Genomic DNA, 20,256 nt, shown 5'->3' with positions numbered 1-20,256 from the left:
ATTATTTTAGTTGGGCAGTAGCAAATACTGGGTAGTTGGAGGAATTGGGACAATTTCTCATGCACTTGGGAGAGACATCGATGAGATAAAGGGATAAAGTAGGGCGCTCTCATAAAAGGAGCAATACTTTCAAGAAAATAGGATCCAAACACTCCTTACAATCATATGACTTAGTGCATCCCCCTTTCAACTGTTTAGTATGTTAAAAAAACACTATACAGGGTGAAAGGATAGATGTTTCTCTACTTGTGCTACATCATGTTACATGTATACTATCTATGGTTTAATTACAAAAGTAAAACAGGAAGGGAGCTCATAGTACATCACTATACACTGCTTGATGTTTCCTGCTTGTGGTCCCATCTCTGTCTTGCACTTGACATGATATCCTTTTCATATTATCTTGAGTTAAAGATTTACTCCAGACAGCCTGCATGGTTACAAACAGGTGCTGTGCTGGATCTGGGATTGCTGTGCTGGATCTGGGATTGTTCTCCTGTTGATCAGTTCTGGAACAATATTGCATCCAAAATATCTGCCCTGTACCTGCTACTGTCAGCGTCTTGGTTCTGAATAATCTGTCAGCCCTTCGCCTCAATAAAACTCAAAAACGTGAAGTTTTTTATGGACTTACAGCGGCCAAGAGAATGATAGCTTCCCGTTGGAAACCACCTCATCACTTTTCTATTCACACTTGGACACTTTCCTTTCTGGATGTTGCCGTATTTCCTCTCTTTGTTCTCTCTCTTTGGAGAAAACATTTGATCGCAAGGAAGGATTGTGGAAAAGGTGCACTGTGCCTTCTTCGGTGTCTGTAATGTACTTTGCTGTATGTTGTCTTCTGGACCAATATTTTGCATTTTTGGTTTGGCTGTTTAAATAAAAAAACATTTGATCACAAAAAAAAACTATTAGTGTTGTGCTGGAAGTGTGACCTTACTAACTCCGTGTTTCTGCACCCTAGTAAACACAAATATCTTGTAGGGTTTTAACTATAGACTGTAGGTGACCATGTTGGACGTTTTAGCATCGCTATGGCAACATGTTCACTGCAACACTACTTCCTGCTTTGGTCACTGATATTTTGTGGGTTGTCTTCATCCTTGTTGCTCTGGGTAAGTAACACTTTGTCATAATGCATCAGATTGCATTTTTGTATACAGTCTCTGATTTCTGATGTCCCGTGTTGTCACGTGCAACACTGAATTACACCCCGAAACAGTGTTTGCTTTTAGAGTACTGATATGACTGTACAGTGTGTTCCAGTAGTGTTGTTCAACCTACAATCCAACTGCAATGTCACTTTCGTAGCAGCAGAGGGCGACACGTAAACAGAAAGCACCTAACCAAATGGTGCTTCCCAAAATAAATCCCTAAAAACGGAGCTTTGCAAAAAGAAAAAGCCATATTTGGCACGTGCAGCATTTACGTCCATTTTTTTTTTTTTTTTTCCATCGAGGGGAGATTTTAGTTGTTTTTTACACTTTCACCACTCACTTCACCTCAACACCATATAGCCTATCTATCAGAAGAGCACATGTTCGCTGTTTTATGACTTTATAAAGTAAATAGGCTATTACCGAACCCGACGTAAACTAAAATGATTGTATTTTTACCACATAAATGTTGTCTCAAGTATCGGATATTCGCTCCTCGTACACGCTACTTCCGCTTTGCACAAATTAGATTTAGTATCAAAAGCGTTATACTGTATGAAGTAGACTAGCTACTGTTTAAAAAATATATATATATCTTCTGGTAATATTTTAAACGAAAGCAAAAAGTAACACATCTCAACATTTCTTATTAAATGTTTTTTAAAAGCATTGATTTACTAATGTAAAGAATGTTAGGAGTATTCACCAAGTGATTCGTTTTTTTTAATTATAGCCTATTTTTAATTATAGCCTACTATATTTTTAACATTTTTAAATTATTAGTATTTTAAATGGCCATTAAAGGGGTAGTCTGATAATCAGACTACCCATTTAATTCCCCGTTTTAAATGATAATGATTCAAATCTGTTAATAATAAAACTGTAAAGGGAAATTCACACAATAGGCCTACAGTAAATATTCATGTGAGTTGCAGTCCACCAAACAGCAACTGATGTTTTGTGAAATGGGGTTAAATACCGGTTCTGAATTCCTCATTGTCTCCAAATGGACCTTCATGCCAGCTGATTTTTGATCGACATTACAAACCTGCATCCAGCATCAAACGTGCTTCGGAACGAGTGCAGCGACGCCCATCGCACACCGTGTCGTCACTGCTGCATGTAGGCTATAGGATGAATGAAGGATCGAAATTTGGTCCTAGTCCTCTCTTGAATGGGGGCTCCATGTCAGATTTTGCTTTGGACCTGTGATGATGATGTGCACTGTAACCTGTGGTATAGCTCCAATGTACAAAATATACACTTCATGGTACTACAGGTTTGAACTTAGTCCTATTCAATCCAGAGTCAAGAAGTTCAATTAATTTAAAAAATAAAATAAAACTAAAACCACTCACTTTATTCTTTAAATTGATTTAAAAAAAATGCTCCACCGTGGAATAAAAAACAACGCAATCGCTCAGCTATACACTGCACGAATAAATGAGGGAACAATTCATACAAATCTTTGTGGTTGTTAAACATTGACTAATAATGGTTGTTATCATTTTCTTAATACTGCAGTAACTCAATAGTTATGTTATTGTTGGAGAAAACAACATTACGTTAATAGAATACTACAACATATCTTTCTGGTGAACCCTACATAAACTATTTTACACTTTGTGTCGATGCATAGTCTAATCAACCAGTCCTAAGCTTAGATAGTGTAAACACTGATTTCATAATCCCATGCATATTCAAGTTAAAGACTATTAATGGAACAAGACAAATCTTTTATTTTAAAAATAATGTTGTAATAATAATGTAGCCCAGTCCTCACATATTTTGTGGGGAAAATCTTATTAGATAGATGCTGACTGTGCTGTTGACCCAGAAACATACACATGCCATACACATACAGTATGAAATCCAAATTGCCATCACCAACTGAATCCAACTCTTTTTTTTTTTTTTTTTTACAAAACAAAACTATGGTCAATGACAATTATTCAGTCCAAACCACACTGAAACTGTATAATTGATCCCCCTGAGAACCACCAGAGGTAAATATTACTCCCTACAACAATAACAACAGATAAATGCTATAATAGTCCTTATTCTTTCAAAGGATTCATTAACCCACCGCCTTTGTCACCTTGTCACTTTTATGGCCAGTTATCTGCATAAAGTCTCATAAAATATTGTCATATGCCGCACTTTGGGCATTTTTGTTTCTTGATGGTTACCTTGCACATCATTTTCTTGACAAAAAGGTTATCAAAACTGAGCTCACTGTATGTGGACAACAAATCAAGCAGCAATGAAAACTCTCACTTGCAAAATCATTTCATTGTGAACAATGATATCACTCAATGGAAGCAGCTGAATTTTGCAAGCGCATAACATTACATTACATGTTGAACATAAATAATACACTCGCAAAATAAGAATTGCGTTTGAGCAAACAAAAACTTTTGCTGTGCTCAATAAATGTATTTGGATGTGTGCTAGATAGCATGGTCTGGGTACAGCTGACCCACTTACAGTTGAAATAACACTGTTATATTTGAACTCAACGAGCATTGCTGCAGCAGGACAGGATGTAGCCTAACATCTCCCCATCGTTGTCAAATACATGAATCCTGATAAGCAAACCCTCTAAGACAGTTTTGTAAGACCCTGGACAAATTAATGCAGGTTTAGTAAATGAAAATACCTGAAGACTTCTCCCACCACTGCCCAGAGACACCCAGTTGGGAGTGTACGGTTCATCTACCCGGCCCTGTGCGTCTTGTTTGGGGTGTAGAGTGGAATTTGGGAAATCCCCGGGTCCTAGTCCACCCCGGGTTTTCCGCCATGCTCCCGGCCACCTTATCCGTAGCACTAGTGTTTCTGTGTGAGAGAAGCCGACTCTTGTTTACAGCAGAGATTCCACAGAGCAGCGGAGACCCACAGCCTACGCTAACCGAGGGCGAACCGTAGGATTTCAGCCTCTGGATATACGTGCAACGGGAATTTTTGTTTTCTCCCTTTTTATGAGGATAAAGGCAAAAAAAAAAAACACTCGCAAAGGGCAACTCCTTGTGGACACATTCTCCCTCCCACCCCAGCCGAGGTCGTCTAGCTGGAGACCCATTCTCTTGCGTGGCACAAGTCTGGTATTTTCTTTCCGCTGCAAATCCCGACTGACGACAGAGATAGGTCCGGTTCTAAAAAGCGACTTCTCCCCGCGGGCCAGGACTGCTTGGTGGCGATCGAGAGCCTACAGCGGGTTGAATGGCATAAGCAAAAAAAGAAAAGGGTTTTCATTCATTTTCAACCTCGCAGCCACCACCCCTGTGTATCTGGACGTGTTTTTTGCCCCACTCCTCCCCTCGTACACAGTCATTCACACGGGGGTTCTTGTGAGCAACACTGGCGTTAATTTATTATGATGGTGAAGGCTTCTAATAACAACATTTAGTCTGTTTTTTTTTTTTGTTTTTTTTGTAATTGTTATTACCAGGCCTGATCGCACTGTAGCTCTACGCGCACTGCTGTTTTTTAAGAGATGGAGACTGAAGATGGGGATTACCATCATTTATCCAGTCAAATCACTGGCTTGTGTGCCATACCAGCCGACGTCAAAGTATCCTGTGATTGGCAAAAATAGCAGACTGTTTTTTTCTTCTTCAAAGGAAATCCCCGTTATAACGATTTGTACACATTTATTTATGTATATATATATATTTTCTTAGAGCAAATCCTGGAAGCCACGCATTTTCAGGCTACAGAGGAGCTTTTTTTGGGCTCCAGACACATTCACTCACCCCTCCCCTCTTTTCATATTCTTCTATGAGGAGCTGGTGTGTGCAACCTTCGTAATTTTATTTCAATTTTATCCCTGCCTTAAGGGTTTTGAGAGGTGAATAATGTTAAGGAACATGAGGACTGGCACACTGATGGGTAGCCCGACCTTGTTTTGGGGTCTGATGCTGTCTGTCTCCACTATCTGCATCTGGTCCACACATGGAGAGAGTAAGTATTTTTTATTTTTTATTAATATTTAGTTAGTTGTTTTTGGTTAAATAGTGGATGGCCTTAATACATACGTTTTGTAGCCAATTTAACCTCTTGTAAAGCAGCAGATGCTAAATGGTGGGACATAAATGTGTTAATGTAGGCTATTTATGAAATGAAAAAAAAGGAGAATACATTTTATATTAGGACTTAGTCGATACAACAAACCTAGTCAGCATATAGCTCACCGAGGTGTGCCTTTTGCTTACATAGAGCTATTAGCTGTGGACCATGTGGTAGGCTGTAGTTGCCCGTCAGTAGGTGAACATATTTAAGCAGAATCATCTGTTGTTTTTTGTGTGCGTAATGATCACCACCCATAATGAAGCGGTTTTTTGTTCATTTAGAAACAGGCAGAGCTATTAGTACACGTCGCCGTAATGTTCACGCAAGACATCTAGAGAGCAGAGGATGAATCTAGGGACCAGAGCTGAAGGTTACTACGACAATGTGGCCATTTTGCATTTCGTGGTGTGGCGTCGCTGCGCATGGAAAACCTGAATCAGACACAAACCTTTGCTTCTTAAAAGACTACACAACCCAAAACACACTTACACAATGATATACTTCACCCCACTTCCTTTATAAACAGTCATGATGGGGAAAAAAGATCGTCGGAAGTAGGCCTATCATGTTTTTTTAAATCTCCAGACCCCATTCTCGGCTGCCTAAACTACTGTGTAAAGCTATGTAGTGTTAATTAATGCAAGCCGTAACATAGAGGAGCACCTGAGTTCAGGCGCGTTTCCAATCCAGTCCCGTAACACCGTGCTTTCACACTGATGAAACACTACAGGTCTTCGATGGCACTTTGCGTGAGAAACGTGTAAACACTTTACATTTTAGTCTGGGAACAATTAAAAAAAAAGAAGAAAAAAAAAGGAGTTGGTGGATTTTTTTTCTTTCAATTTTAAAAATAGTATTTTTTTGTGGTGTCATATTGGGTGCTTTAACAACAAATAAGATTGTCATTAGCTTTAAAAAAAAAAATGTAGACACTTTTCATAGTAGCCTACTCACTGTCATGTAAAAGGTATTGAACTTAACCCATTTCAGTGCCCTTGCTGCGATTTCAATGTTTTGTTTTGTGGTTTAAAATGTAGAATGCACAATGCTTTGGTGAGCACATTGTTACATTTTCTCATCTAATCTAAAGTAATCTTATCTATGTTCTGTGTATATAGCAGCTGGAGTCAAGGCTGATTTTTGCTGGGAATGTCAATGAGGGTTACTTCTCTTTTCATTGCTTAGTGTATGTATATATATATATATATATATAATATATATTCAACCGTTATTATATTTATAATTTTCTGTAAATGCTTGCTGATGATACACTATTAGGAATATCAGTGGAATCTCTTTCATGGTGGGCAAAGCTAACGCCTAATCTGTCTAAAATAATATTTTTGACAAAACTAATGATTATAGAGATGATTTAGCCAACTCCGGTAGAAATAGCTAATCTGTCTTTTTTGTCTCTTTATTTTGTTTGTGAACTAAATATTTATCATAAATGGTAAAAAAAAAAAAAAAGTCCAATATTAAGTTTAAGACTATAAACAGGGACAAGCGTGTGATTTGTGTAACTAAAAAAGTGAGTTTAAAAAAACATGTTTGTGATTTATCTGGTTGCATTTCTGTCAATCAACATTTTTACTTTTTTACTTTTACATTTATGGTTATTTGTCTCATACAATTTACAGTACATTGTAGTGAAATTCAATTACTGCCTTTAACCCATCCTAAGCATCAGGAGCAGTGGACAGCTATACACACAGTGTCCGGGGAGCAACTTGGGGTTCAGTGTCTTGCTCAGGGACACTTTGACATGTGGCTGGAGGAGCATGGGATCGAACAGCCAATCTTGTGGTTGAGGAGCTAACACTATACCCTTACTACGGCTATGCTTAAAAAAAACTTGGGTGGCATGGCATTGTGTTTTTGTGTGTGTGTTTATATTACATCCCTTCCATACTAATTTGTCTGTTTCCTGAGAGGATATGTGGGATGGTGGAGAAAACTTGCCATGGGGAGGAGACATGTAGACTGACCTCTATTAACATTCAAATAGAAAAGAAAAACTTTTTTTAGTCTTATTGACTAGTGATTCGACCACAGCCGTATGGGGGTGCGTTTCTGTGCACCCTCATGAGCCAGTGAGACACCCATGAACGCAGCAAGGACCTGGGAGACAAGTGGTTGCTCTCAGATCTTAACGCTCTGTGGTGTATAATACATCAGGCTTTCCAGAACAAATCGTTCAGAGACAAGGACTATGGTGACTATCAAGACAGGGATGGAACTTACCAGTATATTGCTCAGGGTTGATGTTTACTTCACTGGGCTGCAGATGGTCAGAATTTCCAGCTTCTATCATCACTTAGTGGAAAATCACAGCTATCCCAGAGTTTTTTTTTTCTCTGTTCATTTTGATCTGTCCACACCAATAAAATGTAATTAAGATCCCTTTTAACTCTCAACACAGTAAACTTTCCATGCAATGGTATCCAAGTATGCAGCAAACAAGTCTCTTAAAGGGCGAGAGAGCGTGAGGGAGATAGAGACTTGGTGTTTGGAAATAGAATGTGCAAAAATACACTTGCAAGAGAAACAGACTTGGTTTTGTTGATTGGAAAAGTAGAGAGTTTGTGAACTGTTTTATTGGCTTTTGCTGTTCACACGGAGTGGTCCCCTGTATAGACCAATGTGCTTAACTTCATCACATGGCACCACTACTATTGGGATTATAAATGGATATGTCACCATCAACATTGGCCCAGGGGTTGTGTGAGTACAGGCACCCTCTGTCCCGTTCCATGAGGGCACACCAGCGTTCTTGTTCAGTTATTTATAAAGGGACATGTTGCTTCAAAAAACTTGAATGGCGGCATAAATAATCAAATGTCAGCAAGCATTGTGTTTGACAGGCACCCCTCCCACCACTCCTTCTTGGGTATGTTGCAGTATAGCTCTACTTGTCGTTATGGGGCAAGTGGCTCAGATATGACTGCTGCCACTCTAGTCCAAGGTGCCCCACTCCATCTTGTGATCGGGGCTACATGGTTACATACACTCCCCCCACTCCTCCAACATATGTTCCCTTCCCCCACTCTTGGCTTTGCTGGATGCAGGAATGCCTTGTCCCGACCCCCGCGAGAAGGTGTAGTGAGTGTTCATAGCCCCACGATGTGTGTATGAGTGTGTTTGTGTGCATGGATGCATGTGAGTTTATTGTTAAGCTCTCTGTGTGTACTGCAGCAGGACTCAGCGTGACAGCCTGAGTCAGTGGCGTGCCCCTGTGTAAGGATGTGAAAGTGTGTCACTGGGCTAGTTTGTGAGAGTGCAGTCAAATGCTGTCCTGCAGATCCTCTAGGCTGCCAGCTGAGGTTTACAATGCTTAATTAAACACTTTATTTCAAGTGGCCTGCCATTGGATTTGCTCAAACGCAGTCTCTGGCCAACCGCACATACATCATCATGGGTTGGCGGTTTAATGGCCCGTGGAGTATTGTACCATTTGTGAGATGATTACAAATGTTAGCGCTTCTAATTGATGACACTCGCTGCATCAGTTGAAAGCTGTTCATCAAGAACATCAGCCGAAGATTATTCTCAGAGCTGTTTTTTGAATCTTAGTGAGAAACTTTTCATTGTTTCATGTTAATTGTAACTACTTATTGTTGTAACGAAGAATAAAGGTAGCTGCAAACGCCGACGTGCAAGTTGCATATGCATGTGACTTTACAGCACAGGTGCATATAAATGCAGTTAACTGTCATAAAAGGCTACAGCTTCAGATTAAATCTGATGTTAAGATCACAATCAATGCAGTAGAACACCTACACCTAACCTAACACCTTATTATGCTTGATTATTTACTTTACTTTGTTTTTTTTATGGATTTCATTACACCAGAGAGACCATGGAGGAAACTTGATAGAAACTTGTGTTTCTGTTCACGGCTGCATCTCAAGCAGTGGTAGGCAAAAAATCTTTTTGGGTGACTCCCAAAAAAAAACTACAACATATGAATAGACACAATAAATTCATCATACCTTAAATTACATACTAATAAAGTCCATTTACGTATTCGTGTCTTATTTTGTAAGTTTCCTGTAGGCTTCCACACATCCTTACAAACGTTTACCCTTTAAAAAAGTCACAGAAAAAAAACATTTTACTATAGTTGATCAGTAAATTAAATGTGGTGGTTTATGATCAAGTTAAAGTGTGCATGTAAACAGAGTATTTTACTTCCTGCCCTTTCCCCTCATTTTGGACGAGGGTCTTTGTGCAAAAAGTTGTTATGATGGGGAGTGTAGTGTTACTGTTTGGGGTTTTGGTGAAATCTGAGCCCCCGGTGTTTGAAGTAAGGTCCACTGAGGGGAAGTGACCCAACGGACCGCTGGTCAGATGACTTCCAGTATGCTGGGGATTAGGGCCAGTTGATGTGGCAGGTGTGAGGAGATATGACACAGTAACCAGCGTGCTGCATGAATTACAACAGCATTTTAGTGGGGAACTGTTGATGCTGGGAGTTCATTCTCTGCTGTGTAACATTTGTTAATGCCCTTGTATGCATCCATACCTCCAATTAGTAAACAATTGTGATTGCTGAACTAGAGCTAAATGTTAAATTGAAAAAATCCAATCAAATGTAATATAAATAGAAACAATGTATATATATTTTCACATCTTTATTGTTCATATAATAATCATAATGCCACAATATTAAGCATTGAACTAAATATATTGTTTAAGGAAGATGATACCAAACCCAATAGGCCTATATAACATTTTAACACTTTCTTTTTCAAAAGAGCCATACTTTCACACTACTACTTAAATACTACTACTACATACGTTTTCAGATACATATCTATAATAATCCTAAACAAGAAATCCATCTTGGGTCAGTTTTCAGTCAAGCTGAAGGAAAATTTGTTTGATATGTTTTATCTGACTAGAAATGGTTAAAACATAGCACTTTTTCAATATATGCAAATGGACGGAGCTCTATCAATGCTTCAGAATGCAACTATAACCCGCTTAAATCTAGTGCTAAATAGTAGAAATAATAGTGGTTTTACTAATTTGTAAAATAAATAGTGTGATACTTTATTGTTTTTCTAATCAAAAATGAATATAATTGCAGTCCTGCTTATTGCAGATTCACATAACACCTCTTCAAATGAATCTTCCTAATTACCTTCCTGAAGTTTACTGCTGGATATCTGGAAAAATACACTATCGTGTGCTTTTCCCACAATGCATGCCTGTGGCCTTTTGATAAATAACACAACATGTGGTCTGAAAGTCATGTTTCTGTCAGCCAAAACTAAGGTTAAGTTTATTTACATACAGGATATGTTTACTGAATCCGAATCACAGTTTATGTGAAGGTACGATAAACAATGACCAGTAGATTTGGCTTAATTTGACGGACTTAAAAAGGTGTGTGTGTGTGTGTTGTGTGTGTGTGTGTGTGTGTGTGTGTGTGGTGTGTGTGTGTGTGTGTGTGTGTGTGTGTGTGTGTGTGGTGTGTGTGTGTGTTGTGTGGTGTGTGTGTGTGTGTGTGTGTGTGTGTGTGTTGTGTGTGTGTGGTGTGGTGTGGTTTTGTGTGTGGGTGTTATGGTGTGTGTGTGTGTGTGTGTGTGTGTGTGTGTGGGGGACATTTTCATGGAGGGCTAGGGCAAGGTTTATCATCATAAACTGAGCGATGGATCCCATTACGCTGTGGAGATAGGTGTGTTTACTCAGTAGTGTGAAGAGCAAAGAGAGACAGGAGGCAGAGACAGACGCGCATATTCCTCTCTGTGGACACTGGTGCTAAAATATCCACATCACTCTGTGGTCATTATTACAGAGTGACCCCCCCACCACCACCACCACCACATATCCACATTTTATTTAAGTATTGTTGTCTTCACAACACATGGATTGACTGGCAAGAATAAGAGAAGCCTGGAGGCTTAGTTTGAGGCGACATCCTACTCAATCCTTTTCAAAGGAAATAATTGGAATTCCTCGTACTTAACATGCCAAATTAATACAACAAGAGAATCACAAAGAGGAGGTTTTTATTTCATTCTTCATTCTTTTTTTCCATTCTTCTCTCTTTCTATTCAACATTTATTTAAGTATAAGTCGATTTAAAGTAATGATAAAAGACTATCTGACCCCCAAAAATACATTTAATGCATTTAGCGGCTTTTGCAGGTCGGGTTTTTACACCACGAGGATAGCCTCCTATAGCTACGCATGACAGGATCCTTATCTCTCCTTTGTCACAGTATCTCTTCACTCCCCCTCCCATTCTCTGGCCAGACGCCCCCTGGTTTTATTAATGCCCTCATCAGGAAGTGGGGCCTAGAGTTTCTCTTTACTAACAAACAAATTAGTCTTTGTGTTTGAGTGGCTCCACCCCTCCTCCCTCTCTCTCTGGCTGCTGGAAGAAAATTCTCAATGAAACAAAGAAGACATGCAGCTTGATGGCTCACAAGTGGATCCCAGGGGCATTGGTGATGATTGAAGAAAGCAAATACTATTTTCTTGTAGAGTAATTGTTTCCGTTCTAAATTTTGAGAAGTGAAACACTGGCAGGAACAAATATAGCCCATTCATCCCCATAAACAACGTGCCTTCTATTTTTGGCCGAATAGTTTGAACAAAGAACATCAAACACAGCCTTTTTGTCTCTACTGAAGTGAAGTGAATTTACTCAGAGGGACATTTTGAAAGCATGTAAATATCCTATGGTTGAATATACAGTATGTGCCAACTATAAGTCATTTCTGAATGATTTCCACAACCATTTTACCACTTTAGAAAGGCAATCTGGTGACACCGTGTTTATTTTGGAACTAGAAACAGTTTAGCTTGCTTTATCCCGACTGTTTTGACAAGAGTCAAAGACTCTTATTGAAAACATTGCTGTTTGTTTCTTTGGACAGGCGCTGTGACAGTGTCGCCCACTGCGACGGAGTCCTAAGCCTCTGTAAGAACATAACAGGTTTAACCAAGGAGCTCATATGGCAAGGCATTTCCTGTGCTGACTGTTGAACCTTCTTTTAGACAGTTTAAAATATTATGCAACCTGTTACCTGCTGTATGTGCCAATTCTGTAATTTTTGTTTCATAAATAATTAACACATTGCATTGTTAGGGAGTTTAGAGGTTTTAATCTGTTTTACAAATTAACTTTAGTGTGTTATCATTTTATAATAATGGACGTTTGTTACATTCAAGCCATTGGCAAACCAGTTGCTACAAAGGTAATTAAGACTATCAGCTCCACACAACTCTCTCTGTATCACTTTGGCTATGTTTAGAAAATGGTGTAGTTTGGCGACTTTTGCGTGCAGAAGCTTGAGTGAAGATCATTACCTCTTCTAAAGAGTCCATCGTGTTTTTTTTAATCCTCAGTGTCCTCCTTGGGTACAAGTAACTGCGTGGAGGAGGGGTGGGGGTGGTGCGTGATCACGGAGGGCTTGCGGAAGGCCTGCGGTATGTGGATGCCACGACTGTTGTTACTTAGAATTCCTCATTGGGGGAAACAGAAACTATGCACTATAGCTTAAAATTGTTGGTAGATAGCTAAATGGTTGAAAGAGATATCTAAAAGAATGGATCCATTTTTTAAATATCCAAAAGTATGGATATATGTTTAAAATTAGTAATGTTAGCCATGAGCAATGAATAAATTGTTTAAATAGTTAGCTAAAAGTAACATAATGGTTAAATAGCTCAAAGTAAATAGTTAGCCTGTCTCAATAATAATGGCTAAATGGTTAAAATGGTGAGCTAAAAGTAATGGATAAACTTCAAACTTCCACCACTCCAAGTAGTCAAATGCAAACTTGACCAGAGTGACCTAAATATTGTTCTTTCACTTGTGTGAAAAAGATAAAAATATATCTACTTTTACATAATTAATAGTGTAAAATAAGATACACAATTGGAACATCACAGGTGGTGTTGATAAAGGCACACTTGAGCTCATTTTATTTGACAGGGCTGTGAGTACATAAGGTAAAGAAGGTAATGAAACCACTGCATCCGAGCACAATAACATTATGAGAATATCATCTACCATCAATTCCCAGGTGTAGTAACTGATAGGCATAATTAAAGAGAGAGCTGATTGTCATCAATAATAAATGGTGTCTTTGTTGTGTGTGTGTGTGTGTGTGTGTGTGTGTGTGTGTGTGTGTGTGTGTGTGTGTGTGTGTGTGTGTGTGTGTGTGTGTGTGTGTGTGTGTGTGTGTGTGTGTTCAGGCACTGTGGTTTCAAGTGTTGATTTCTCAGCACAGAGGAATGGCTTATTCTAACACTGGGGTTATCTGAGGTAACAGGAAATTGTTAGCATCCCATATAGGGTATCAGAAGGTGTATCAACAACACATTGTCTGTTTTCAGAGCTCTGTATTATTTGTATGCATGACATGTTGCCAGCAAAGTACGGGCCCTACCATCATGACTAACAGGATTATATGCTTTAAGAAGATTATTATAATTAAAATCTTTTGGCAAAAGTAATCAACATGCTAATCTATATGTAGCATTGCTGTATTCCCCACCAAACACTTTTTGTTACATTCATTTCTGATACAAAAAGAAATCTGTAATACTCTCTATTGAATAAGCCTTCTTGATGACGTTTCTTGGTTAGGAGAATAAAGATGCACCTTCATGTGTCATCTGTTTTATGTATTCCAGTTTGTGGTCCAAGTATCGACATCCGAAATGAGATCGGCGAGTTCAAGCGGCTGGAAAACTGTACGGTGGTGGAGGGCTACCTGCGGATCCTCCTCATCAACGACAAGACCAACAACTTCCACCAGGAGGCCTTCCGCTCCCTCAGCTTCCCAAAGCTGACCGTCATCACCGACTACCTGCTGCTGTTTCGCGTCTCGGGCTTGGACAGCCTCAGCATGCTCTTCCCTAACCTGAGTGTCATCCGGGGGCGCAATCTCTTCTACAACTACGCCCTTGTGATCTACGAGATGACCAGTCTGAAGGACATTGGCCTGTACAACCTGAGGAACATCACCCGCGGAGCCGTGCGGGTTGAAAAGAACCCTGAGCTCTGCTACCTGGACTCGGTAGACTGGTCTCTTATTATGGATGCTGGAACCAACAACGTTATCAATGGGAATAAGAAGCCAAAGGAGTGTGACAATGTCTGCCCAGGAATCATGGAGGAAAACCCTCTTTGTCAGCGGACGTTGTTAAAAGACAAGTACAACTACCGCTGTTGGACCTCCAACCAGTGCCAGAAAGGTAAAGGTTCTATGGTGTTTTATTTTTTACCCTTTATCCCAGCAGATAATGTCGAGAAAGAATACAGTAAAGCAGCTTCAGATGGAAAGTTTGCTACAGAAGTTTTGATAACGGCAGTGTGCAACATTTTGTGGTACAAGTACAGTTAATGCAGATGTGACTTTGATCTAGTTAGGAGGTTTCCCATCTTATAAACATTCTGAAATTGTGCATTCTTTAACCTCGGAACAAATCCCATGAATCTATGCAGTGTTTTTCCTTCATTTCCGTCAGGCTGCAGGATTGTCCACGGGCCAGTGCAAACATTTCCTCTCTGTTCATTATAGAGACCTTGTCTTTAGATCAGGCTATTTGTGGAGTGAAGGATGGCTGTAATATAGAGCACCAGGTATTAGAAAGGCATGCTCAGTTGAGGTTAAAGTTGCTCTGCCAAGAAATGAGCTAGTCTACCTGTCTGGACCATGTCAGTTAAATATTTGCCTTAGGGATTTTTTGCAATTTATGAAAAGGGGTATATTGAAGAATTTGTTGGAGGGTCATTCTTGTTTAACTTCGGCCCCATGGTAGGGTCATGCATTTTTAAAAACAGTTCAGAGGAGGGTCATATCATTTATTTATATATATAAATTAATTTAAATTTCTCTCAATCTGCAGGTTTGAATTAATTCAGCTATGTGTATTTGTTTGTGCAGTTTGTCTCACTGAGTTACACAGCTCTCAAGGGTGTAGCAGCTTGCAGCAACATTACATATTGTCACCTTTTTTTCTCTCTCCGATTTCAGAGTGAGAGACGGCTTGTGCTTTTTTGTTTAGAAAATAGGAGAACCAGATTAGCTGTCTCAAGTCTATTCAAAACTCCTGTAAGAGACCGTTTAAGCCTTTTGTAATATGCTCCTGCAGCCTGTTTGACACACAGACTAAGCTGAGCTGATGAAATTTTCCGTTCTTTCTGACACAAAATCGGAATTGTTTTATTGACGTTATTTTTAAGATATAAAGCTCCTAGTTGTTTCCTTTGGGCATCTAGGCTTTTATTTTTTTTTATATTTTCCGAGGGTACAGAGGGTTTGCAGAGGTTGTTTTCATCACAGGTTACAATTCCTTCACAGACTGAACTTAAAAATAACACACAATGCCCAACAGTGGGTAAAGGGTAATCACAAAATTATTATTATTGCATGATGTCTAGACATAGTTACTGAAAGACCTTTTCAGATGTTAATAACAACATAAAATGGGAAAGGTTATGGCCTTCCATTTTTCTGCCGCTTTGCTTTGATAGAAGATGTTGTTTATGTGTGGTTTAGAGGGTAAATCAATACCACAGCTTTGGTGTTGTGTACTATTTCCCTTTTATTTGCTTATTTTACATAGACTATTAACACATTTGTTAGGGAAGACTGGCCACTGGTATTTCCCTCACTCTGGAGTCTAAAGATCCACACTGTACCAAAACTCAGTGGAGTAAAAGATTTACAGATAAATGTTTATTTCTTGTTGAAAAGGATTGTGTCCAATTAACTTTTGTTTTGCCGTAAAACTCTGTGCCAAACTATCTCATCTGTGTGAAATAATGGTGGGAAATTTCCTCCAGGCCTTTTCTTTTAAAGACCTGTGTACAGCTCCCATGGTCAGTTGGGAGGCTCAAACACCACCCTCCTTTGCCCCCGGAGACCCTCAGAACAAATAGTGGAAATCAAGCGTGCGTCCTTCCCCTAGTGACCACGTCTGTCTCTATAGAAAAGCTATGGCCTTTATTGTTGTGCCTCTGTTTACTCTTGCATGCACTTTCCTGTCGGAGCTCGCTGCATCTTGTTATCCATTCCATAATCCATATACAGTCGGCTATGTGAATTTAAAAAAAATAGTTTTTGGCTTTATATGCATATCTTTGTTTAAAAAAAAAAAAAAAGCCACCTAAATTTGCTTTATTTACAAAATGCTACATTGTGATTGACCTTCAAGTCACCTCTGCTCTTCCCACAGTAGATGCTGTGTAGTGTTTTTGTGGTGAAACTCCCCTTTTGTTCTCTCATGTCCAACTGAAAGGCAGAGCAGGAGTATTGTTTCAACCAGTTCACTTCTCTGTGAGGCCCAGGCCGATGTCAGGGTAAATGCATTCATCCAGAGGGCCCTGAGGTCTCAAGGCTGTAGATAAAGGCTCCGGGGAGCTACACAGTGGAGAAAAAAGGAGGAGTTAATGAAGCAATAATAGGACAGAATGAAGCTAGAGCAGGTCTATGAGAGCTGTTAATATTCAAGGCTTCATGCACAGATAACATATCTCACCATCTTTTAGGAGGCTAGGCTTGATGTGTCTACCTCTCTCCTTCCTGTTTAAGATTCCTCCCTCCATCCCTCCACATACAGTAATTGTCTTGTTTTTCTCCAGTACAGATGTTCCTTCAAGGGCATTCAGTGGTTTTGTAGTCAATATGGCCCGGTCTCCTCTTTAATTACACTACATGAGGAGGGACTGCTGTCTGCCTAGCACACTACTTTAGCCTCTGGGCTTTCTAGTGCTTCACAGAGCAACAACAAAACTCCTCTTTCCACATGTTTGTCCACCTACCAGATACTGTTTCCCACAGTAGTTTGGGGACTTTTAGATGAGAGGTGAATGTGTGTATATGATGCTGGGCAGAATGAGCCAGGTTAATGCTGTTCTTGGGGCTGGATGGAAGGGAGTGGGAGCAGAGGTTCTGCATGCTTTTTAGTGGCAGGCAGCGATGTGTAGAGAGGTGGAGGGGTGCTGAGGGGAAATGTCAGACAAATGTCAAGTATACACGCTAAACAGCAAGCTCTCGCTATAGCGCAGTGCTTGGAGGGTTGAAAAATGCCACTGTCACTCCCTTTTTTTTTGTCCCTCCTCTTTCTTCAACCCCCCCATGCTTCCTCATAAATCCTCCCTGCCTTCCCTGCCGCTGCTTTCCCCTCTTCCTACACGCTGTCTGTCCGTTTTTTTTGCTCACTAGTGTTCTCCACTTTGCTTAGCCTCAGCCTGGATTTCATCTCTGATTTTCCTTGTCAGTTGTTCTGCTGGTGTTTCCTCCTCTATTTTCACCTCGCTCTTTTCTGCAGAGCTTATCAGAGGGCTGTTAACAGCTATGGCTGTCACATATCTCTCCACTGTTTACTTGTCGGGAGACATTCTCTCATCACTGCAGTGGTCACAGCCAACCGGCTTGTTTGGCCATGCCCTGAGTCCTTTGACACCACATGCTGTTTGCTTTGAGTTTTGAAGGATCCTGTGACTGAAAACTGTCTGGCCTGCTTCAAGTAGCCTCCTCAGGTCTCTGTGTTTGCTGCAGACAAGCCTTCCTTCGTCCCCTGAATCTGAGCCAAAGCTAGATAGACAAGATGCTTTTAAAATTAGGCTGATGAGCAGGGAGGCACACCCTCTCTCGCTCACTAGTCCTCATATACATCACTTCTTCTTTATGTAATAAAATATCAACTGACAATGTGCTGTCTGATTTTAAAGGAACATCATGTACTGAATGTTTTATTTTGATAGTGATAAATAATTGTCACAAGTCAAGTCTGCCTGTCAATGTTTAATGAATCAAAATGTCCACATGTCATTTGCATTTTAGCCATTGGGATGTAAGGTGAAATTTGACATAAGGAGACCTGCTGTCCTGTTATGGCACAGACAGTCTGTGCTCTATGTGTCCTTGTACTGAACCCAGAATTAACGCAGCAGAGCAAAAGCATTTTGTTGCCCTGGCAGTTGGGAGAGCTCTCCCCCGGCCTGGGAGACTTTTGCATTTGATAATGTTTACTCCCTCCTTGCCAGAGACCCACTTGATATCTCTAGTCTGAGTGCTCTGACCCAAGGCCACTTCACAGTGGAAAACAGTTTCTTTTAGACGATGTAGGGTAACATGTTCAGACTTGCGTTAAAAAAATATTTTTTAACTTATTAACTTATAACTATAACTTAATCATTTTTATTTTCTACTTTTTTTGCAGTTTATTTTGTGCAATTTTTACAGTTTGATATCTTTTGATAGAGTTAATAGAGCAATATTTTGCTTTGTTTTTCCTATTGTCGGCAAATCCAATGAAAGAACCAAAACCAACAATCTGTCTCTTGATGCCTTCTGACTTCCCTTCTCTGTCTGTGGCACTGTAGCCCCAAGCCCATTGGTTCCAACTATCAATGTGAATCTTCAAAGACGGGTCCCAAATAAATAGTGTCATTTACAAAACATATATAACTACTTTTCTTTTAAATTTAGGCACTGTAGGTTTTAGCAAACTTTACTCAATGTGATTTTTTTTTAAAAATAGTTTTTAATGTGTTTTCTGGACCTTATGCCACAAATAAGCTACTAGATACTATAGGATCAATTGTTGGGAATTATTGACAATAAGAAACCTACACAATATCACAAGGCTTATCTTTTAAAAGAGTTACATCCAACTGATTGTTAACAGACATTTTTCTTTGTTTCTCTTTTCACTTATTTCATTCATTTTTTGCTCTCTGTGCTAATACACTTAACACATCACTGACAAGAAAATATAAATGAATCAGTGAGAAAACAATGTGAATCCTCCTTATTCCTCAGAGGCTTTTGTAAATTGATTTCTGGAGCTACTACATAACTCATATGTCTTGTTGTCCAAATTTGTTGCAGAAATATTGAAGTGAGCAGAAATTATGCTCCGTTTGTACTGGCAAAGAGCTAGATTAATTGATACTTTAGGCTTTAGGTATGTATGTCCAGTTGGGTCGAATAAGTCTGTCCCTTTAAGTATATAAGGTAGAAATTCCTGCTGGCTTACTCATTGCAGTTGTGAGGGGATAAAGAGGGGGAAATACACAGCACAGGCTGTATGTGCAGACTACATGTGCATGTCCATACAGAGACTATTTGTTGGCAATGAAAAGGAGCTAATCTGATCTTGGTGCTGATATTGATGTAGGTCTACTTTGTGTTTGTCTGAGGGTGCCAAGGCAGGCCAAGTTCTTATGTTTATGTGTCAGTCGTTTTTTTTGTTTAGCCAACATGCAACAGCAGATACAAGGAAGCTTTTAAATTTTTTATGACTTTTCTGGAGCTTACTGAAGTCCTAAGGGTTGTAAGGACAGGATGCCGAAAAGGGCTCAAATTCCAGTGTTGACAGTTTGGTGCTTTCCTGGGGGCACACTCAGCACCATGACTCAGTACCCATACATCTGATGTTTCCATCAGGCTTGAGCTACTCTCCTGCGCCCTGCTCCATTTTGTACAAAGCTTGGGCAGCGTGCCAGTGTTAGTGCCAAAGAGATGGCACTCATGTCGATTGGACTCATTCATTTCTGAACTCTCACAACCACCAGATGAAAAAATGGAAAAATCAGATCCAACATGTTCTCTACTAGTGATAGACCGATTTTATCGGCCAGCCGATATATCGGGCCATTATTTGTGTTGTTACGTGTATCGGCATTGGCCGATATGAGGCTGCTGCGTTCGCCAATAGTTTTTTCATGGCATTATTTACATTATTTACAGTGTTGCTGGAGTCGCTGCAGTGCATGTGCAGAACATGTACTGCCCCTCCACCACTAGCACCACGGCAGTCTTAAATTACAAATCAAGCACTTTATTTCAATGGCTAATTTTCAAGTTAATTATTTTCTTAAATTATTTAAATGTGTTGAAAAAGAACATTTTGTGTTGACCTGATTCATATCTGTCTTATAATTTGTCAGCAAGCAATGCATCATCAAGGCTGTGTTGTAGATGTTGATGAAACTATTTTACCCTTGCACAGTTAACCATATGCAGTGCACACATCCGTATGATGCACATTGCAC

At 39.7% G+C, this 20,256-nt stretch overlaps 1 protein-coding gene across 2 annotated transcripts in view; it reads left to right on the top strand.

The window, feature by feature from the left end:
• The first annotated feature begins 3,972 nt into the window (after positions 1-3,972).
• The window catches only part of igf1ra (insulin-like growth factor 1a receptor), an 80,651-nt gene continuing 64,367 nt past the window's right edge, over positions 3,973-20,256 (top strand). For both annotated transcript variants that reach the window (XM_032524454.1, XM_032524453.1), the window contains exons 1-2: positions 3,973-5,117; positions 13,881-14,444. In XM_032524454.1, the coding sequence (XP_032380345.1) occupies positions 5,012-5,117; positions 13,881-14,444 (670 nt within the window). In that variant the 5' untranslated portion in view covers positions 3,973-5,011. The remainder of the gene's footprint in view (positions 5,118-13,880; positions 14,445-20,256) is intronic.

This window comes from Etheostoma spectabile, chromosome 8, assembly GCF_008692095.1.
Source record: "Etheostoma spectabile isolate EspeVRDwgs_2016 chromosome 8, UIUC_Espe_1.0, whole genome shotgun sequence".
Lineage (NCBI taxonomy): Eukaryota > Metazoa > Chordata > Actinopteri > Perciformes > Percidae > Etheostoma > Etheostoma spectabile.
Note: the sequence above shows the minus strand (reverse complement) of the source record. Positions and strands in the feature narration are given on the sequence as shown.